This window comes from Pseudopipra pipra, chromosome 14, assembly GCF_036250125.1.
Source record: "Pseudopipra pipra isolate bDixPip1 chromosome 14, bDixPip1.hap1, whole genome shotgun sequence".
In the NCBI taxonomy this organism is placed as follows: Eukaryota; Metazoa; Chordata; class Aves; order Passeriformes; family Pipridae; genus Pseudopipra; species Pseudopipra pipra.
The window spans coordinates 2,837,222-2,859,555 of NC_087562.1; the positions used below are offsets into that span (position 1 = coordinate 2,837,222).

A 22,334-nucleotide genomic window follows, 5' to 3' on the forward strand; every position below is an offset into this window, starting at 1 on the left:
CTGAAATTTCAACCTACTGAAGTGAATTTTAGAAAGCAAATGCTGACTCCTGCCCTGAAGAGGTTCATTAACAGATACATACATGATAACTGGTACAGCTGTGTGTCTGTGCACAGAAATGGTGTGGCCCTGTGCAAAAACAGTTCTGCTGTTATGTTTTGCCATTAGAAATGGACATAAACAAAAGCTTTGCATGCACCTGTACACAAAGGTAGTTGAAAACCTGTCACTCATCACGATTACCTGAAGGTCACAAACTTTCAATAATTAAGAGAAAAACAAGCAAGGAAGCATCAGAAACTAGTGAAGAGAAACACTCACCTGACTTGAACTTCAGTGGTGTTTCCAGAGGTGACGAAGGCATTTACGAGATGCAGAACTCCATCCTGAGAAATCCTGTTATGGCTGAGACTGCACAGAAGAGAAGGACAGATTTTTTTTAGGTGCCAGGAGTCGAGGCTGTCCCCAGGTCACAGTGGCAAAATTCAAGCTGGCACTGCAGGCAGAGCAGTCTGTGGGGTGCTGAGCCCCTCTGGCTGTGCTCGATGCACTGACCCCCTCCAAGACACACTGCTGATGACTTGGGGGACACAGCAACTATTTGCCTCTTACACTACAGAGGCAGCATTTGCTATCCCACCATAAAGGGAAGGGGAGAGGCTGGTGTAGGGCACAGCTCAGCTCAGAGAACCTCTGGGTCTTGAGTAACTCAAAGAGGACAACATACACAGAGAAGTGATGAACTGAAAACTCGGTGGACTGGATCAACTTCTGTCACACCACCCCACTCTGGTCCCTGTTTCCTCCTGCTGACACTAATAAAAGGACCTTTACTTACTTCAGCAGGTTTTGAGTCACCCTGGCCTCACTCAGACCTTTCCTCCCAAGGCAGGAGAGGGCAAGAAGCATGACAAGCAGCTTTGTGAGGGGGTCACACGAACACCTTTCTGCTCAGGACACCTCAGATTCACAGTGTGTTTTCTTACTTGAGGGAACAGGAAATGGGCACTCGATGCAAGTGGTCCAAAAGGCACCTCAGGCCTTCATCTCCCAGCTGATTCCTGGAGAGACTGAAAGCAGAAGAACAATGTGGCCAAACAAAACTCAGCCTTTGGAACAGGTTGCCCAGAGAGGTGGGGGACACCCCATCCCTGGAAATATTCAAGGCCTGGTTGGACAGAGTTCTGAGCAACCTGATTTAGTTGAAGATGTCCCTGCTTGTGACAGGGCGTCAGACTAGATGGCCTTTAAAGGTCTCTTCCAACACAAATCATTCCATAATTCTATGTTTCTTATAAGCAGCAATGCTCCTTTGAGAAGCCTTGACGGAAAAACTCAAATTTCCTGGACTTAGATCCCACCTTGGCCAATAATGGTCTGTTTAAAACAAACCACTGGCTTATGAAACTAACCTCATGCATAAGCTCAGACAAAGAGCTCTGAACACAAGCTCAGAGAAGAGCTCAGGTAGAGCAACAAATGCCTCAAAACAGCCCCACAGAGTGAAAATCCCAAGGAGTTGTCCCACCCTCTTAATATATATATATATATATATATATATATATATATATATAGGACCTGTGTTATTTCTAATTGATTTTACTTCTGAACAGTCTGAAGGAGCACACACACCCATGCTGAACCAAGCCAATCCAAGGTTGGCTCAAGGTCATGGTGACACCCCAAGCCCCACTTACTCCACTTCTGCCAGCCACCCGTGCTGCTCCAGGACACTGCAGAGCTCCTCCACCTGCCCTTCCCCGATGGCACAGTCTGTCAGCCTGCGTGTGAGACAGCAGGAGAGTCAAAGCATGGCCAGCAACCAGGCTCAGTCTGGGCACTGAGAGCTGCACCAGTCTCTGTGCAACATTCACATTTTTGCCATCTCCTTGGTGCTGAACTGAAGACATGTTACAATCTTCTTTCCAGGGGCACCCGGGAACCATCACTCCCAGTCTGCAACATGTGTCACACACACATCACACAGGTGTTCATGTGGAGATTATCACCCACAATTTGAGGCACACATTTGGGAAATGCAGTGACTAGCACTGAGTTCAGGTGCTTGTGATGACCACGAGCAGTCCAGTGGCTACTCAAGAAAGGCATGGGCCTCTGCCATCCCCATGCATCCAAATGGTTTGGGGTTGCACTCAGGCACATGAATTGAGCCCCAAAGCTTCAGTTATTAGCCCAAACTCCTTGGCTACCAGTTCATGAATTCCCAATACAAGAGGAAACTTGCCTCCCTCCACAAGTGAATTACAGTAAGTGTTGTACTCCAGTACCTGCAGGATGCCTTCTGGCTTTGCATGCTTGCTCCTAAATGCAAAAAGGCCTTTTCACTTGACCTGAAGCAGACACAAAAGACAGTCCTTCAGCAATGCTCTTCGAAGACGACAAGCTCTGTAGTCACTTTAAAGCTGAGCTGCTGGACTTCAAACAGTGTGAGTGTCTTACCAGACATCCACCATTCTGATCCGCTCACAGAGGTTGATGGAGTTGAGGAGTAAAACAGCACAACGTGGGGACAATGTGTTTTGCCTAATACTGAAAAGGAGGAGAAAGAGAAAACAGTGAAATCAGGTCCTAAGAAGAAGGGCTCCAATACACACGGCCCAATTTTACCCTTGTTTACTTCAAGATGCAAAAGGTTGGACCCATCCCATTTAATTCAGGACCAGAGAGCAAGGATCTAAAGGTTTGAGCACTGGCACCGAGCATTCCTTTAAGTAAAGGAGAATCTCCTTCAGTCCCCTTTGACTGAAAAGGGAGTACACGAAGGGCTTACACTGAAAAACTCCTCTTTGGGGTTACTGGAATAGAGATACCCCAGACTGAAAGCGACCTCCTGACTGGGCAAATCCAGTCTCTCAAGATGCTGCAGCTCCTCCATCCTACATCTTGTAAAAGATGGCCAAGCCCCTTCTGGGCTTTTTGTCCACATGGTGGAGTGCCCTAGCCCCTGACAGCACTTCTCTGGCCTAAATTCCCACCCTCAATGGCCAATATGCTGCCAGAAAACACTTTCAGTGTCAAGTGTGGCAGGATGTCAGATCCACTCAGGGGCAGAGCTGTGAGATGCTGACCACACAAACGGGTGGTGTGCTGTCACCATGTGTCACCCAACAGTTCCTACACCTGTTATGGATGCTGGAAGTCATGTTCCATGGGACCTGCTAAGTGAGGGTTATGTGGCATGCTGTGCCTGGGGCAGATACCTCTCCTCCTGTCCTTTTTTTCCCTGCTGCTAAATGTCATTAAAGAAAAAAGGTTCTCTGCTGCTTTGCTTCTAGAAACAAGACAGAAATGGGTTTGAAAGCATTTCTGTGTTTTCTTTGCCTAGTTTGTTCATGTAAAATTACTGATTAGTGCTCCTAAGATATGCAAACAATTTCCAAACCAGTGTTTCATGGCAGCAGTCAAAGCAGGGACCCCAAACATTACCTCAGCAGTGTCAAATGAGGGAGGGATGGCAGGAAGCTCAGTAATGTCTCAATGCTCTGGTCACTCAATGAATTTCCAGAGAGACTGCAGAACATGGAATGAAACAAAATGCAAGAGAAACTGGGACAATCTGTAAGAATTTCTGTAACATTTATATAGACATGCACACCCATGTTGTTACAGGCAAATTCTGAGAAAGGACACATCCAGAAATGCCATGAAAGCTGGGCAAGATTTAGTCCTTACAGGCTAATCTCTGTGTTTCCCTATATCCCATAGCCAATTAACATTGCAGTTTCAAGAATCTTACTTTTCCATTACTGTAAATGTATAAAATGATGCCACTGATGTTTTATGCACCTAATAGGGGTATCACGTTATTTTTATTTGCTATTACTCAGTTTTTGTTCTGATCAGTAATTTTCTCATTTTCTTGGTGCCCAGCTCCCTCCTGGAGTGACCAGCCCTTCAGGAGTTCTGTTCATGGCTTAGTGGCCCAGGTTCCCCTGCTCTGGCTGTCCTGCAAGCCAAGGTCTTGAGAAATAGATGGTAACACCTGTTTCTGGACACAGGACTGAGGCAGACTATGAGAACACATACGTGTTCTGGGGTGTTCACACACTGAAATGGTAGACTTAGGTGAAGCCAAGCTCTCTTTGAAACAGGACAGTAGAAAGTCTGGCTTTATCTAAGCACCTGTGACAAGTTCTGTGGGGATTCCTGGGAGGCTGTGGTGAGAGGGAAGCTGATTTACACCAACTGCCACCCTGAACACTGACTCTGTATCTGCAGGCTGGGGAGACAGACAGACAGACAGACAGGCTGCCAAGTGCACAACACTTACTCGACTTCTGTCAGCTGGGGACATTGAACCAGTATCTGGCACAGCCTGGTCATGTCCTCTAGACCCAATCTGCAGTCCCTGAGACTGAAAGAAGGAGACAAAGCACTCAGGGGCTGAACATTCCCCATGACCATGGTATGGCAACACTCCCTTCATATCCCAGAGCCTCACATCCTAGGACAAGGCCCATAGCCACCCTCTCTCTTTCACCACGTATATTTTGCTACCCACAATATAGGACTGAGAAGTCAAAAATCTGCAAGAACCAGATTATTTTATCTACTCTGAGCTGATTCAAAAGAGTCAGTCCACCAAAATACCACATCACTTTGGGTGTTGCCTCCCTAGAGCCACATCACTGGTACTTAAATTGTCCCAGGAGACTGGACAGCATCTTTCCCTGCTCAGCACTGTCTCAGCTATCCCAGAGAAAGGCTGGAAATGGTGTCTCCAATGTCCTTCTCCAAGAAGGAAATCACAGAAACCTCTTTGGGCGACAAACTGGCAGGTCTCCATGGGATGAATGTAGCAGCCAGACAGATCTGTATCTCATTATTTATGGGTAGAAGCTTCCTCTGCAGGAAAGCAAGACAATGCCCTCAAACCTAGCCAAGCCAAAGATGCACTATTTATTTGCCTCTCTGAGGAGACACAGCTGGAGGGGTGGGTCTGTTCCACCCACTAAAGACACACTAAAGATATCTGCACTAAAGATACAGATCCCTACAGCCATCTCTCCCTCCTGAGTGACAAAAGGAAGCCATACCAAAAACATCGTCCTTTCGCTTCATGCTTGGGATGTGCCAGGACACCACTTCTCCATCTGCTGGCACTGCTGGGGAAAGAACAGTTTAGCCCATGAGTTGTGCTCATGTTATTGCCTATGTGGGGCTGACTCCCCAGGAACAGGGTGATGTGATGGCAGTGGCCTCACACTCTGATCTGCCTCTTCCCACCACGTGCCAGAACTAGGTTTACTCATGCCCGGAAGAAAAAGAGCCTTATTATCCCTCCTCCAGACTCCAGAGAGTTCTGCACCCACTCTGCTGGGTGGCATTTGCTCTGTCCTTGCCTAGCAGGGAAATGACTGCAGCCTGGATCAGCAGTTGGACACTGCTGGCCTCAAGCTGCTGTCAATCCATGAGCCATGAAACAGCTCATCCTGCTTCCCCCACCCTGACTGGAGTGTGGAGCCAAGTGACCTTTTAATTGGCATGCCTCAGGGACTCACACAGCACCATCTATTGAAGATTTCATAAGGAGGGGTTTGAAAGCCTTAGATGAGTGAATATAATTTTACCTGACTCTTTCCCAAAAGGTTAGATGAACCACCTGCATGTGTCCTAAGCTGCAACCAGAAAAGAACACCATTAGCGTGGAGTTTGGTGACACATGCTCCTGTATCACTCCTCAGAAAACAACAGCTTGAGGTTTTGAATTGAAAAAAAATAGGAAAAGTACTCCTGGTCATACCTGAGGCTCATTGTTTTAATGTGTTCCAACGTAGATAAGGACTGAGCTAAGAAAAACACAGAGTTCAGGGAGATCTGGTTGTCATTAAACCTACACGAAGAAGAGATGAAATCAGCTGCTGCAAGCAAAATACTGGCAATTTATACCACATCATACAATGATATTGATCCTTGTCCAGCTCTCTCAGACTGCTTCTTTGCCACCTTCTGCCTGTGTTTCCAACTACAGTTCTGCAAACAGAACTCACTCCAGTATTTTTTTAAATTCGTCCCTCACTTTTAGAGTTCAGAGAATCACAGAATAACTGAGGTTGGAATGGACCTCTAGAGCTGATCTAGTCAAGCTCTCCTGCTCAGAGGAGGGTTAGACTAGAGCAGGCTGCTCAGGATATTGTACAGCTGGGTTTCTAACACCTCCAAAGGTGGAGAATCCACTGTCCCTCAGGGAAACCTGTTCTAGTGAGACTATTAGGAACTGGAAGGCTTGAGGGCAGTTCAATTAATCCAACAGGAGCCATAAATATTTCTTTCAATAAAGCAGAATGGTGCTGTGCTCCTAAAGCCACAGTGCTGTATAGTGCATTTGCAGTGGGTGAAATACTCAGGTAAACCTGTGCCACCACTGCAGATGAATTCAGACTCCACCACTGGAGCTGGAGCTCCCCATCTGCAGCTCCCCAGCATTTCTCTTCCAAAGCTGTTCCCCTCGGGAGAGGAAGGACTGCTCCCCCTCCCCATAAGGAACCAGGAGAGGAAAAGTGCAGTGGCCTGCAAAAGACCTCAGGCTGTTTTAGAAACCAGGTGCTACACCTCACACAAAACCACCTGTCCCCTTCACAGAGGGCTGAGCAGAGAGACCCTCAGGCACTGATCTCAACCAAGCTTCAGGTGGAGTCAATCTGTTCTGGACTAGAGGTGGGGACAGACCAGGCAGCACCGTGGATCCCAACACAGAATATTGCTGTAGCTGATCCCAAAGACCCCTTTCCAAACGTGGACCATGCTTCCACAACCAATACTTCCACAAAACCCAGTCCATGAATAAGGAGAAACAGGAGCTACTCACTTGAGAGAACTTAACATTTTCATGTTCGGGAGGCACTGAAAGAGCTGCAACAGTCCCTCGTCTCCCAGACAATTATTTGACAGGCTAGGATTTAAAAAAAAGGCATTTCATTTTCATAGGAAAAAAAAAACAATAGGCACCATCAGCTCTTAGTAAAAAGAGCTCTGAAAGCAGGATACAGGCACTTTAATCTAATGTCTCTACCACACTCTCTATACAACACTGCAGAACAGACAAGTGGCATTTTCTCAGTATCCAAAAAAACTGCCGATAAAGACCATCAGAGTTAAGACCATGGTTAAGAAGGACTCACTCCAGCTCAGAGATGTGGCCACATTCCTTCAGGGCTGCACACAGATTCTCCAGGTCACTGCCTTTAAAGTTGCTGTCTGTCAGCCTAGGGGAAAAGAGAAATCAGTCGAGCAGTTTTGCGGGATTGCAAACAAAATTGTAAACTTCGCTCCTTCAGAAAACTAGAGAATAAACGAGGTAATAATGAAAATAAAAAATCTCCTTGAAATATCTTGCTGTTCACAAGCTCCTGCAGAGCCTCTGGGTGAGCAGCCACCCCCTGCCCAGCGCTGCAGGTCCCTGTGCCCTCTGTTAGGCACAGGGTGGGCACCAGGACAGGGCCCCTCCAGCCAATCCCCCCCAACCCAGGGCACAACCTGCAGCTCACATGGCAGCTGCACCCCGAGCCACTGGCACCAGAAGGATTCCTCAACATTTTCCAGCTCTCTTGTGATTCACCATCCAGAGATGCAGTTTACATCAGCTGTAGGATCCAGAGACAGGACATGCATGAAATACGATGAAAATTTGCCAGGGTACCTTATTTTATGGGGGGTGGTAGGTGTCTGGTTTTCCTCCTGGTATTTTTGGTCATCAGCAGAGAACAGAGTCTCTCCCCTAAGGGAGCAGAAAACCAGGGAAAGGTAAAACACTTATGCTTTAGGATTTGGCATACCCCTGGGGCTACCCTGGCTCTAGCCCACACCCATGTCTTGCCAATAGCAAGCTCCCCTTTTCTAATCAAATATTTGAGCAATCAGGCAATGGGGGAGAAGGGGAGAGATATATTTCTATCTAAGCTAGAATTTGATGGAAAATTCAGGTTTTGCCTAAACATGTTTTGTGAAGAGTCCACATCTGTGCAAAAATCTGACTATTCACAACTAAAAGGAGCTGACTAAACTAATTAACTAAACTGTAACACTACAACTAAAAACTATAACATAACTAACTCTGACTATTCATAACTAAATGGAACGTGCAAATCCTAAAATATCACCATTTTTGCACACAGTCTACCTTAGAGGAAGGGAAGAAAACTCTCTGTCTTCTGTAAACCTCAGCACTGCAGTCTTATGACGAAGGCTGTGAAAAAGAAGAGTCAATCAATGTCACACTTTGGTTATTTACAGAACTTTTTGTTTTAAGACTGTTTGGTTTTGTTCTGCAAAACTCTTTTGGTGACACCAATCACTTAAAATGCTCCAAAAGCAAGCAAAAAATTATCTCCATCAGCTTTAAATCCTAATCGGGTCAAACTTTGCAATATCAGATAGTCCAGCTCCTCTGAATCATTAGAGGAAGAGCAGACAACATTGTTATACTTTAGTTCCAGTGAGTTTTCAAGCAAAAGTAATAAGAGAGAGCTTCCAGTTCTGCTCCAGGAGGTGTCACCAGTTCCCACGCTCCACAGAGATCCTGTCTCCAAAACTTCCCAAGGCAGAGAGCAGGGAATTGTCCAAAACCGCCCCCACACAGTAAGAGACACACATTTCTGTACCCTCTCAAATTCTGGTCAGTGGCTCCAATAAAATCAGTTTACATCAATGTATCAATCAGTCCCAGTGTTAGTAACCACCTTGGGACACGTTCTTCACCTGCCCCACTTCAGAGGTGACTCAAAAAAAACCTCAGAACAGAAATGTCAGACTTGCATATTGGGATTGACTCCAGGAATGGTTCAAGACCTACATACCTGACTTGTACCTCCACCACCTTCTGGCAGGTTTTTAGTGACTTCAACAGGCTGCAAATGCCAGTGACAGAGAGGTGGTTTTGACTGAGACTAAGAAAGAAAAAAAAAAAGGCAATTAGCTGGTCCCTGAAATCACAGAGTTCCAAGTGGAAGCAGCCATCAGTGTGCTGTGTGATTGAACCCATCTCACTTCAGAAGTGGCGTGGTGGAAAACACACAGGACCACTGCTCCTCAGGAAGGGGTTTTAATGAAAGAGCACTTCAGCACTTTGGATGCATTTGGACCAGTTTCCATGTGTGACACTGAGCAAGTGACCACCTTCAGCCTGGATTATCTCATGGGCTGAGTCTCACCCTTCCTCAAGAGCTGCTGCTGTAGCACTGGTCTGGGTGAGCCTTTTGCCTCCTCCATCCATGCTCAGCATCCCTGTACAGTCCTTGCCAGGCTCAAGGAAAGAGGGCAAGTTGGTTTTGCACAAGGCAACACTTACTCCAGCTGCTTTGAAATTGATATCCGAGGGAGATTTTCCAGCAGCCAACAGCAGCCTTCATCTCCAAGCTTGTTACCTGATAAACTGAAGCATTTTCCAGTTAGTGGGGAATGTTTTGAACAGTATAAACAACAAAGCCCTCAAACTCTGCTTGCTTTCCCTTTCCTACAATTGCTTTTTTGCCTGGACTGTTGTTCTGTCCCAGCTCAAACTTCCCTGGTTATCTCTGCATGAATCAACTCCAGACGAGAAGTTTCATCCCTAGGAAAACATTATTCATGTTTTAGCCCCCAAACCATCTTACTTTAGAAAACCTATGTAGGAATACAAAAGAGGAGCCAAATGTGACTAGACAAAGAGTGCTGGGACCTTTCCTGGGGGCCAGGCCCCATGTCTGACTGCCCTCTGATATTACTCTACCTGTAACATCCCTGGTCTAGTGGAAGGTGTCCTTGTCCATGGTGAGGGGGTAGAACCAGATGATCTTTAAGGCCCTTTCCAACCCAAACCAGCCTGTGATTCCATGATCCCCTGCTCCCCACCACCCACCTACAGCCCCTCAACAGGAAGGAGAGGTGGCACTTACTCCACTTCAGAGAGGCAGAGGCAGCTCTGGAGAATGGCAACGATGCCCGTGGCATGTTGGGGAGACAGGCTGCGATCCTGCAGGCTGTGAACAGGGAGGGTTGGTGAGCAGTGAGGGCATGGGGGGCCCAGGCATCTCTGGTGTGTCTCTCCCCAAATGAGAGCACAGAGAAGCAGGACCAGCAGAGGGAGCTTTTACTCTCTGCTCTGCCACACAATCCCTGGCATATTTAACTCGGTTTCCCTATGGCCAGTGCTGCTAAAGGAGTGCCCAGGGATGCACTTCCAGAGGGCTGTGCAACACCTTGTGTGAGAGCTGCCTGGCACTGCCAACCCAGAGGAGGGGATGGCTCTAATTGTTCCTGTTGTGCAGGGGGGTGAGGGAAGGAGAAGGAGGTAAGGGAGGGCCATTTTCCAGCTTTGAGATCTCAGATAATGTGCTTGAGTTCTACTTTCAGCAAATGACTACTCCTCTGGAGCCCAGGCAAGAAAGAAAACTGTGGCTCATGCTTTTGGCAGTCAGTAGAACATATGGCAAGATGGGCATTATCAAAGGAACTCTGCCTCTGTAGGGCTGCAGAGCCCAACACACAAGAAATAAAGCCACTGGCTGGGCCAGACAGGGATTTCTATTGATATTTTCATTTACTGATTCAGTAATTCAAACATTTTCAGCAGAGGAAATATCCTCTGTCCTTAAGGACCAACACAGCTGCTATTCTTGCCCTTCTGTAGTACCTGTCATCTGCAAATCACTTGCACCAGCAGGACTTTCAATGCCTTCTCTTACCATAACTTCACTTGTCTAGTTGGAATTACATGTTCCTTATTCTCTTCCGACCTCAAATCCAAAGATCTGCAAACAAGCAAAATATTTGGCCTTTAATACACCTTCATGAAATACCTGATGATTTGGGTGCTGGTCAATATTTTCTGACAGAAACAACAAGGTTTTTGTTCTGTCCAACCACTCCATGCAAGGTTAAGTGGCTTCCAAAATCCAGAAGAGTTTAATTGGGAGATGCAGCACAGGGGTGTCCACATACACATTTCATTGTATATTTGATTCAACTGGATAACTGAGCCCCAGTTCAAAGGTGCTATTAAGATGCAGGATGTTTTGCCTCCTTGTGGGATTGGGCCACCCCAGGAAGGGATAAACATATGACCTGCACCAGGTGGCCCACAAGAGCACAAGAACTGTTCAGGCATCTGAACAGGAGCAATTTCTGGCTGATTCAGGACCAGGATGAGTCAGTTGGCACACAAATGCAAAACACTGAAGTCCCTTGAGGTCTGCACAATATGGGGCAAAGTGAGTCCCCTGTCAGGGAGCAAGAGATTATTTCACAGTTTCTTAATTAAGGTCAAATCCACCATTCCCTCAAAAGTATGCATAAGAAAGGAGAGCACAAGAGCCAGACAAAGAAGGAGCAAGGCATCCTCCTTCATCTTCCTCATGTTCACCTGTTTTTCAGCAGTTTTGCAACAGAAACATGGCACTTAAAGCTTGCACAGGCACTAGGGCTCTGCCTTTGTGGAACTGGCTGGTGGGTGTGTGCAAAACCCAGCTATTTTGGTTACATTTCACCTCGCTCAGGAGGACCCAGCTCTGCCAGATGCAAGGGCAGAGGCGACCAGTTCTGCTGCTGGGGTGGTTTATGGTGACACCAAGCTGATGGTTGGGCTCAGCATAACCCCGAATACAGCGTAACCCCAAGGGCAGTTTCTCACCTTGGAACTTTCCTGGATGGGCCAGAAAAATAAATAATCACAGTGTCCCTCCTGAAAAAGAGATCCAAGCCAACGTTAGGGCATGGGTGGAAGGATGCAATTTATTTAGCAGAGGTGCTCAGTAAGGACCAAATCTGTTGCCTGGATGCTAAAGAGGGCCTTGACATCTCCCATGCCAGCACATTGCCATGGGTGAGCAGCTGAGCAACCGTGTGGCTAAGGGGGCACCAGGACACCCCACACGTGGAACTGGGGCTGCAGTGCAGATGAGAGAGTGACACAGCTAAAAATATTGGGCCAGGATTCTTTTTTTTTTTGCAAGACCAGAAATTTTTTTGGAAAGGGGTTCGGTAGAAACTCCATTCCAGCAAGAGACATAAGAAAAAGCTGTGTGTAACTTGAGTTACACCAGGGATTTCTGTGGCCTGTTAAACTTAGAACATAAGACAGCCATAAAAGCCAGGATTTGAAAAAAATCTACCCTTTGTCTGCCATCCTGGACATATGAAAACACCAAACCCTGTAATTTAAAGGAATGCAGAGTTAGAGCTACTTAAATCCACACATTTTAATAAACTTATCTGGTTTATAGCACATTTATGCTAGTTGGTAAAGAATTTCCTAGCTGGTATATTGCAGAGCTTAAAAGCAAGTTTAAATCCTGTTATATAAGAAAAAATATCACACCCCACAAATGAATTTAGAGACCAAGGATAAAATGACCTATTCAAAAAAAAAATACAAAGAGGAAGTACATGATAAGGTGAATTCACGTTTTGTTTCCAACAGAAAAGAAAAAGGAGTCAGATTAATTTATGTTCACTTTGATTAGCCAGCAATTAAGCTTTAAAACAGTGTCCATTTGAAAAGTCAGCATCTAAAGAGACAGCCTATTTGCTTTTGTAACAGCTCTCATGTGTTGGTACCTGACACACAGTTCAGTGGCATTTTGACAGGCGACGACTTCCTCTGCCAGAGCAAGAACAGCATTCAAGGAAAGGTGGCTGTTGCTGAGACTGTGAACACGAGGAAAAACATCACCTCAGCTGCTGGATCCCACAGCACACTCCTTTGTTACACAAATGCCCTCTGGTCTGCACCCTGAACGACCTGAAGCCCACGTTCTTTACTTCAGAACACCTGAATTTTGCAACAGAAGCTTTATCAGATCATAGTCCTTTCTCTGCAAGCTATAGCTCCCCATGAATTTAGAATCAGGGATAACCTCTTTACGTGCAACAGAAGGATCATTAACTGATTTTGGGTTAGTTAGGGAATGTACTTCACACCTGCATAATTACATAACCAATGCACAGGGCAGTTAAATTCCTGCTACAACAAATCCAATTTAAGTACGGAATATTAAAGCAGTGAGGTCAAAACACAGCCTTCCAGCCTCTGAGGGTTTATTCTTTAATTGCACGTTCATTCTGTTTCATTACCTGTTGGACCTCATTAAACATGAAACGTAAGGTCTTGCTTCTACAAATCCTGTGCTTGTTCTCACGGCTACCATTTTCAATAGGTTTAAGCCACTTTTCACTCACTCTATTTTCTTCAGATTTTCCATTCTGGAGAACAGGTCCATCACCCTCTTCACCTCTGGATCCCGTATCCGATTGTCCTGCAAGCTGCACAGATTCATTCTCATCAGTGTCCCAGGCCCCCAGGGAATGAACAGTTGATTTGAAGGTCATTGCCACAACACACTCACTTTATTTCCTCAAGCTGGAGGCACTGTGATGACGCCTGGACCAAGTTAGTCATCCCCTCAGCTGTGATGCTGCTGCCTGTCAACCTGGAGTGAGCCAATGTAGTTAAACTGATAGGGAACAGACAGGAGAGAGAAGGCTCTGACATTACAAGCAGAGACTTACTCTAGTTTCTTCAGGCTCCCCATTCCTTGTAAGCCCTTTGAAAGAGCAGCAGCAAAGTCATCACCACATCTCCTGCTGCGAAAGCTAAAACATGAAGGGGAAAAAAAACATAAACACAGCCAGAATGAATTTATGACCTTAGTATCCTTCAATCACTCACAAATTCATTATTCCATGCATTTCTTCAGCATTGAAGTGATGCTGTACAGATCAGAATTTTCTTACATCTTCTTTCTCTCCCTTCTAGAACAATCATAAGGCTTGCCCTTCCAACCCCCTCAGCCCTTCACAGCACTCAGTGTGTGCTTACCTCAAGTGCTCCACATTTTTACAGCCAGCCAGAACCTCCAAACAGTCGATGTCCACGAGACACCCTGCAAAATCCAAACAAGTCAAATCCTGGCCCGAGTTTATGACAAAAACCAAAGCCGACATGTCCAGAGGTGTCAGTCTGAAGTTTCTGAACTCGTACTTGAAATTCAGCAGGCTCCCAATGTGCTGGGCTACTTCGAGGTTTTGTGTCTCGAAGGTGCAGTGGCAGAGCTCGAGGACCTTAGGTCCTGTCAGATGAGTGGCTGCCATTCTCTTGAGAGACTGCAGGATTGCATCCTGCTTGTCCTGCACCCAAGCTTCATCTTGTTCTGCCAGCAGCATGAGAAATGTCCTACATTCTTTTGATGACAAGCCCGACAGAAAGATGTGAAAACTCTCCATGAACTCGGTCTTCGTCTCATTCTTCAAAGTCCACTTTGACTTCAAGAAGAACTTCTTCTTCAGGTAGTTCTTGTCCACGCTCCTACTCACCATGAGACACAGGGCTGCAAAGAACTCCTGCAAGCTCAAGTGCACAAAGGCATAGCCAGCCTCTGGGTAAGTGCCACTTGTCTTCACCTCAAAGACAGTCAGCAGTCCATGCAAGGAAGCAAATTCCTTCACGTGCTCTGGAATATCACCAACATAAAATACAAGCTTCTTCTCTTCCAGGCCTTTCAGTGCAAGGTCACACAGACCCAAAATGGCCTTCTTGTTACAGTTCAGCTGAGTCTCCTCATCACCTGCACATTCTCCCTGCTGTTTGTTTAGGAAGATGAGAAACATTTTGATATAAAACTGTGTCATGGTCTGAGGAAGCTCCACACTCGTCTGATGTTTAAGGAGCAAATACTCCAAACAAATGCACACAACATTACACAGAGCAGGGATGAGGCACATGCTGAGGAGCTTGGTGTTGTTCTTCAGGTGAGCAATGGCTTGTTCTTTGAATGAATGCTGTTGAAAATAGTGGCTGACATATTCCTCAACCCTCTCTTGGTCAAATCCCCAAATTTCTGCCAACACACTGACTGTATATAATGAGTCAGGTGGTCTCTTAGGTCGGCTGGTGACCAACACTGTGCAACCAGGCAGCAGCTTCCCATGACAGAGATCTGCAAAGAGCTGGGATATGGACATAGGGGAGGCAAGAGCTGGGCCTCTCTTAGAGGTTGACATGTCCATGTTAGCTGCAAACTCATCCAGCCCATCAAAGATGATCAGTGTCTGCCGGGCATTCTCCAGGAGGTGCTGGAACACTGCATCAGGGCTGTCTTCTGGCTGAAGGAACACGTCAAACAAAAGCTCCTTCAGCGTCAATTTTCTTTTTAATAAATTGAGCTGCCGAAACTCGAACAGGAAAGTGAAGAGAAACTGAGGTAGGACGCCCTCAGCCCATTTCTGACAAATCCTGTGCATTAGCACGGTCTTGCCTGTCCCTGGTTTACCAAACAAGAAGATCACCCTCGTGGTGCCCGATGGCACCACACTGCCAAGGAGATCCGACACTTTCACAGCTGTATCCACACATTCCTCCGGCTCAGGAGCACCTGCCACATCCTCTCGGGGTTTGTCTGTTTTCTCTTTTAAGCGGGGGGCTTTGCTCTGACGAATGACAAGGTTGACAAAGGCCTGGTTGAAAGCCAGTGGCTGTGTTTGTTCCTGTGCTTCTGCTTCTCTCCTGCTCCCATATCTCTGGCGGATGGAATTGATGAGGAGATGCCGGTACTTTGCTGATGAATCTAAGAGAGAACACAACAGAGGGGCCATGAGCGTGGAAAAAGTTAGCTGTGAGTCATGACAGATCCAAAATACTACCACTTATATAGACAGAGAAACAATGGCCCTGATCAGAGGTTGCTAAGTAGAAATGACAAATTTTGAACGCATGAAAATAACCCATAATTTTTCCTATTTTTGCACAGGGGGCAAAGAAGAGGACAATTCAGGGAAAAGATGTAATGCTTTATATGAAAACTAAATCTTATTATTTCTTTAAGATGAGAATTAGGTATCTGTGTATTATGCACAGAATTCCCTCTTCACCCATGCTGGCCTTGTGCCACACTCAGCTGTCTGCACCTCAGAACAGACACAACCTCTGCTTTTTGACATCTCTGATGGAACCAGCAAACAAATAAAGGGATCAGCCAGAACTGAATGCTTTACTGGTATATCCTGCTTTAGGGGAGTTCTTAGCCATTAGAAATGAATGTTTCATGTTATTTGTCCGGTCCTGTTGTCTTTATAACCTGTTGCATTAAGAGTTTATTCAGCTACTAAACAAAAGTTTCTCTCGACGGTGGAAGTTGATTTCTTGGGTGTTTCTGCAAAGAAGTTAAATAGGTCCTTCCTCAGAGGAAAGCACAGCATGGTGCTGGTTCTGGAACATCAACATACCGAGTCGTTGCTGTTTGGCCTCCTTATCACTCCCCGAGCTGTGGCGACGGCGGCGGCGATCAAACCCTGAAAATTTAAAAAGGTCAGAAACGTGTCAAAAGGGCATTTTGAATGGCAGCTTGTTAAAGCTGGGCAAGACTCTCCAGCAAAGCACTTGGGGATCTGAAGAGGCAAAATCTGGAGAGACAAAACTATTTGTAAACTCAGGCTGAGTTTACAGAACTGCTTTTTCTGAGATGGGCCACGGCCACCTCACTGGTGAGTCTTTTTGCAGGCTGGGTGATGCAACTGCCTGGCTTTGAACGCAGGAACTGCTTTGTTATCCTGGGAAATGAGGCAGGGAACAGCTGCTTCTGGGGAATGCACAGATTGCCAAGGCTGTTTATAGTGGTTAATGCTGTTTGTTTATGGTGCACTGTCAGAAGGAGAGAATGGACAGGGTTTGGAGAGGCATGAGTCTTTACTTTCTCAACTGCTCCTGGTAACTTTCAGCACTATTTTCAAATTTCCATTCCACCAGCAACTGGCAAGATCGACTCAGTAGGGCGGCCCAGCAGCTGGCAGCAGCAGTCTGTCTGCAGAACAGAAAGGTCTCTTCTGTTTTCTTTGTTTTCAAGATCTTAAACCTGCATGTGACACACGAGACAGTGTCATGTGGCACTGGCAGTGCCGCGACTCAGAATCAGTCTCAGAGTGAAAAGCAGAGGCGAAAAAAGTGTCTCTGTGACCATAAAAGCAGCTGGAACTTCAAGGGGTAGGCTGGGAGCTATGATTTTAAATGAGTAACTCCAGCAGAGATGGGCAAGGCAGGGAGCACTCACTGCTCAGGGAATGAAGCACCTCTGGCCAGAGCAGGGGATGCAAACAGCAGATGCAAACACACAGGTTATAAGGTACTGTGGGAACTGGCAAACCTCAGCAAGAACCACTGCCACTCTGAGAGAAGCTCCTGTTGCTGTGGGTGTCAGCCTTAGCCCAGTCCCCAAATTCACACAGCAGGAAAAGAAATGAAGAGCTTTTCCTTCAAATCATCTGTTTTTCACCAACAGGCAATCCAGCACCAACGCACTCCCTGCCAACAACAACAGGCACCTCTGCAGGACACAAAAAGCAGGGACTTCGTAGAGTGGGTGGGAGATTCCCTTGCCCAGAGAAACTAAAGGGAGTGAGCTCCTTAGCAGAGTTAGGGCCAGCAAGGCTCTTCTGAAATTCAGGAAGGGAAAATGAGAATAGCAGAAGTTCACCTGGAAAGCCCCAAGAACAGGACAACCTGAAGTTGCTACAACTGGTAGCACTGAAGCCAATGCCTGGGACATTTTTAGCCTTGCCCAGGACACGGGCAGAGAAGATAAACTCCAAGAGCACAGTGCCCCAGGGAGTGTTCCAGCCTTACCTGTTGGCACAGATGACCAGGCACTCACATCTGTGCATGCTGCTTCTCTCTGGCCAAAGTTACCTAAAGGAGTTGGACGGGAAATGAAATAGGGTTAATGCGAGCATTCTGCTCTTGAGATTTGGAGTGCTGCTGGCCAAAGTCAAAGGGCAAACAGCTTGCAAGACAGACAGTACAAACCAAGACTCAGTATAAGGGCTGATGCAACACAGCCAGGTTTCAGGCTCCTCGTGTGATCTTTTCCTTTCAGAGTGATCCAGAACACAGGCAACCTCTGCTTTCAAGGGAAAGTGAAACAACTTTTCTCTGTGACACACACAAACTCGGAGCCTGGGCTGCTTTGGCTGATCTAAAACCACGCTGCAGCCAAAAAGGGAACCCCTACGCTTCCCCCTTCCTGCAAAGAAGGCTTTGCTAAGAATAAATCACTGGCAGAGTCAGCAGCCCAGTCAAGGGCCTTTTCTGACTCACGGTATGGCTCAAAGCTGCCACAAAACCCTCTCAGCATAACCAGAGGCACTTCACCTTCAGAAGGATCAGTGATGTTCAGCTGTTAATACTACAGTTAAACCAAAATAAGCTGGAAACCTGAAGAGATATCTTCTTTTATGGTATGTCACAGCATCAAAAGGCTGAAACCTGCCTCAGCTTCAGTCCTGACAGAAATCCCCCATCAGTCCACCTTCCCTGTTGCTTGTCTGGTCTTTCCCCTGTTTCATCTCTGCCAAAGTGAGTGCTGCTGCATTCAGTTACTGAAGGTTGCATCCACCCAAATTATGCAACTAACATCCTACCAAGCAGGATGTGAAAGACAGTACTGCTGAGAAGGACTCATCCTGTATGACTTCCTGCAGAAGAGAAGAATTAATCACCAGATAAAATAACTGAGTAAGGGAGAGGCACAGCTCAGCTGGTGCCACAGGCTCTCACAAAGCAGAGTGTGTGCACACTGTGTGTAGTCTGCCAGAAGACACACGGTTACTGACTGTGGTCTTTATGAATTGCATCATTTTCTCTAAAGCCACTGCCTCCAACTGCTAGTGAGAGATACGGGGAAGCGGTTTTCTTGTGTTTGGAGTGTTTTTAGACTTCTGTATTTCTTGCCTTTCTGGATCAGAAAAATTTAAAAAAAAAACAATTAAAAATCCACAGAACAAAGAGACAGTATTTTGTTTTTCCTCCTTCAAATAAATCCATCAAAAAATTTCGTCTCAGCTTTATTGGAGATGGTGGTGCACAATTTTTATTGGTTTTGGCTTTTTATGTCTAATCTTTTTTTTTTTTTTACTTCAACTTATATTTGTAAGCTTTGCTTCCAAGAAAAAAGACTGCACATCTGAGGGCACTGGTGGTGTCACTGCCTAGACTGGTCTGTTGGGTCAGAGGGAGCCAGCCTGGTTTCTCTTACCTTCTCCCGCAGAACTCATGAGCAGGACTTCCAGATCCAGGGGGAGGTCACATTCCATGCACAGGTACTGCGCAAACTGCTTCCAGGTGGCAGGACCAGCCTTCTCCAGCAGGTCAAGGAGCACTGAGATTTTTTCCCTGGTGTTGGTGATGCTGCTCAGGCTGTTCAGGGCCAGCTCCGGGAGGAAGCAGCGGGAGGTGGTGAGCAGCCAGCTGGGACGGTGGCTGAGGAACTCCACGAGCCGGGGACGGGCTCCGGCTACGGCTGCTTCCAGGTCTAGGTCGTCATTCTGAAGTGGGGGCTAGAGGGATGACAGCAATGGTCACAGGAGGGAGAGGTGTTCACCCACACAGCCCTGCTGTTGAGTAGCCAGCACAGCCCTTGATGACTTGGGCTGCTTTTCTATCCCGTGGTTTAACCCGGAGTTTCTCATCTGCCTCGCTCTCAGAGTGTGCTGTGGCAAATCTGAGCCCAGCCACGACAGTGCAAGGACAGCAGTCCTTATCTGCACAGCTGGACTGCGAGGGACAGGAACAACCAAAGCAGTCAGTGTCTCTGGCACCAGCCAAGGAGAAGCTGTTGATGTCTGTATCATACAACATCCCAGGCATCTCTCACATGCACCAGGACCTCTGGGAAGGTCAGGAATGTTTTTGTTATTGGTCAAGAGTGGTTACACAGAGTCAAGGTCTTTTCTGCTTCTCATACCACCCTGCCAATGAGTAGGTTGGGGGTGCACGAGAAGTTGTGGGGGAAAACAGCCAGGACAGCTGACCTCTGCTGACCCAAGGGTCAGTTAGACTCCAGACCGTATGGCATCGTGCTCAGAATATAAAGCTGGGGGAAGAAGGAGGAAGGTGGGGAGTTCAGAGCGATGGTGTTTGTCTTTCCAAGTCACTGTTACACATGATGGATCCCTGATTTCCTGAAGATGGCTGAACACCTGCTTGCCCATGGGAAGTGGTGAATTAATTCCTTCTTTTGCTTTCCTTGTGTGTGCAGCTTTTGTTTTACCTGTTCAATTGTCTGTATCTCAATTCACAAGTCTGTGCAGGACTGTTCTTGCTGCTCTTTTCGTGGGGATGAACTACTCATTTCTGCTTTGGTGGCAATGTCACCTCCACTTCCACACCTCCTTCCCACATCAAAGCCATGCACGTAATCTCCTACCTGCATTGTTGTGTGATCAGCCTCCTTCCAGTTGTCAAGTGCAAAGGTGGCTTCTGGTCCATATTCTGATGGAGAACCAACCTTCTAGTGGCAGTGCTTCAGCACGCAGGGACACCCCAGAGTGTGGGGCATGCCTGTATGCAGTAGCCTAGGGGCAATAACAGAAGAGGATGTAGACATACAAGGCCACTGTAATTACACAGGTCACAGATCTAGAAACTCTTCCTTTGACCTGAAGGTCAGCTGTGGTGCTTTTCATCTCTTCTCACTCAAACCAGCAGTGACCACAAAAGTTTTGACATACAAGGATTCGCTACTGGTCTGATGAAAATGCAGGACTGAGCCTTGTGCCCTAACATGGAGGTGAAGACAGTTTTACAGGAACACTTCAAGGGAATCACAGCTTTCCTGGCACCACTGCCTAATTTGAGCTGGTCTGTGCCACCCTGCTGCTCTTAGCCCCTCCGTGGAAGCCGATGCAGAAGCAGCAGTAACTTGCTCAAGTCAAGCAGCCAGTCACACACACACAAAAAAAACCTGTGAAAAGCTGATCCTCTGAGGCTACACAGCTCTCACAAAAGAGTTGTAAGTGTAGAGGACTGAAAATGCCACCAGTGCCAGCTCCCCACCTCTCAGCAGAGGTGGCAGTGAGAAATTTCACCCCACTCTGCAGCAGTTGCTGGCCAATGTCCAACCCCTCCTACCACAAGGAAAGGGAGGAGGAAAGCCATTACCATCCAGCATGCCTCCAAACATCCTGCAGCAGGGTCCCAGCACAGGCTACAGCAGCCTGTCTCCAGCAGATAGCACCCTACATGGATGCTGAAACCCACATCCAACCACAGCTACCATCACTGTGTTTGAGGAAAGGCTGAGAAACAGAAACCACAGGGAGCAGCCTCTGTGCTCCATCCCCTCATCAACTATCCATCTTGCTCCTAGAGGGCACAGTCCTTTCATGTGCAAGTCCACTTGATGTGGTTTGAGAAAATTCCTACCATTGCTGTAACACCCAAGTTTAGGTGGGGGCAGGAGGGGACAGCAAAAAGCCAGGAACAGTGTTGAGTGGGAACATCCTGTGGGCCATGTAATTCCACCCCCTCATGAGGCTGGTGCACATGGTGCCACTCCCCAGCAAATGCCCTTTTCTGAGCAAACCCAACCCAAGAGCAGCAGCCACCACATCACCACCAGGGTGGAGGAAGGGGGGAGTTGTGCTGCAGAGCTGGGGTGTTCAGCCCTCACTCCCCAGGCATGCTCTCCTCCACACTGACCATGCAGGTATCTGCAGTAAGACACAGGCCTTCAGACCTTTTATTTTTGCCCCCTTCTTGACCTGGCCAAGAAGGGAAGTGGGAGATTTTTACGGAGCCGAGGGAAGAGCTCAAAACAGAAGTGGAATACAGAAGGATACTCTGCCCTTCCCATCTGAGCAGAGAAAACTTCTAATTAATCAGAAAGCCACAGTCGTGCTGGAGCAGAGTCATGCTGCTCCCAAAGGTGCATTGCATGCAGAGAACATCACCTCCCCACATGGCTGCTGGGCATGGCCTGCACCCAGAACCTGAAGACAAAACAAAAGCAGGCACCAAGTTGCAGCACTGGAGGTAAAATCGGTCTAGACGTTTGTCCCACTCGTGTTCGTGAGGATACCTGTTCCCCTGCCAACCAACACCACTCCTGCCCTCTCTGTGCTGCCTCTTCAATCAACCCCCTCTGTTCCTGTGCTCTGAAAGCCAAGCAGACATCTGAAAAGAGCACAGCTTGGGATATTGTGTGCTCTTCTACTCATCGAGTCAAAGTTGGTTACTATACAGCATCACCATAAACTGCTGCAATACAGTATCACTGCAAGAAAGACTTTACCCAGGTTCCCATTCCAGATCAAACTCTTAAATAAAAAGTGAGGCAGCTCTGGGACTCAGCAAAATGTGCAAATACTTTGTAAAAATACTCTAATGCCTGTCATTTACAGTTCTAACAAGAACAAGAAAAATGTTCCAAAATTTGCCTCACCCAGGATCAGTTTTCTCCTCAGGCTGTCAAAAACTGTTGTCAAACATGTTGTTAAAAACTGAAATTCTGAACCTTACTGGAAAGCACTCTGCAAGTTTTCATTCAAAATGTTTTATTATGAGGGGGTTTTGT

General features: G+C 46.9%; 1 protein-coding gene across 1 annotated transcript in view; it reads right to left on the reverse strand.

Annotated features, from left to right (window-relative positions):
• NLRC5 (NLR family CARD domain containing 5) overlaps window positions 1-20,440 on the reverse strand; it is a 34,876-nt gene extending 14,436 nt beyond the window's left edge. Inside the window, exons 1-28 of the mRNA XM_064670864.1 lie at window positions 20,187-20,440; window positions 19,017-19,317; window positions 17,609-17,671; window positions 16,216-16,281; window positions 13,814-15,557; window positions 13,504-13,587; window positions 13,341-13,424; window positions 13,174-13,257; window positions 12,553-12,642; window positions 11,627-11,677; window positions 10,683-10,748; window positions 9,894-9,977; window positions 9,308-9,391; window positions 8,817-8,906; window positions 8,141-8,206; window positions 7,661-7,738; window positions 7,143-7,226; window positions 6,830-6,913; window positions 5,765-5,854; window positions 5,592-5,639; window positions 5,058-5,126; window positions 4,292-4,375; window positions 3,448-3,531; window positions 2,461-2,550; window positions 2,289-2,351; window positions 1,698-1,781; window positions 987-1,070; window positions 322-411 (exon numbers count right to left, since the gene is read on the reverse strand). Of these exons, the coding sequence (XP_064526934.1) occupies window positions 322-411; window positions 987-1,070; window positions 1,698-1,781; window positions 2,289-2,351; window positions 2,461-2,550; window positions 3,448-3,531; window positions 4,292-4,375; window positions 5,058-5,126; window positions 5,592-5,639; window positions 5,765-5,854; window positions 6,830-6,913; window positions 7,143-7,226; window positions 7,661-7,738; window positions 8,141-8,206; window positions 8,817-8,906; window positions 9,308-9,391; window positions 9,894-9,977; window positions 10,683-10,748; window positions 11,627-11,677; window positions 12,553-12,642; window positions 13,174-13,257; window positions 13,341-13,424; window positions 13,504-13,587; window positions 13,814-15,557; window positions 16,216-16,281; window positions 17,609-17,671; window positions 19,017-19,317; window positions 20,187-20,192 (3,995 nt within the window). The 5' untranslated portion in view covers window positions 20,193-20,440. The remainder of the gene's footprint in view (window positions 1-321; window positions 412-986; window positions 1,071-1,697; window positions 1,782-2,288; window positions 2,352-2,460; window positions 2,551-3,447; window positions 3,532-4,291; window positions 4,376-5,057; window positions 5,127-5,591; window positions 5,640-5,764; window positions 5,855-6,829; window positions 6,914-7,142; window positions 7,227-7,660; window positions 7,739-8,140; window positions 8,207-8,816; window positions 8,907-9,307; window positions 9,392-9,893; window positions 9,978-10,682; window positions 10,749-11,626; window positions 11,678-12,552; window positions 12,643-13,173; window positions 13,258-13,340; window positions 13,425-13,503; window positions 13,588-13,813; window positions 15,558-16,215; window positions 16,282-17,608; window positions 17,672-19,016; window positions 19,318-20,186) is intronic.
• Between the last annotated feature and the right edge of the window lie 1,894 nt (window positions 20,441-22,334).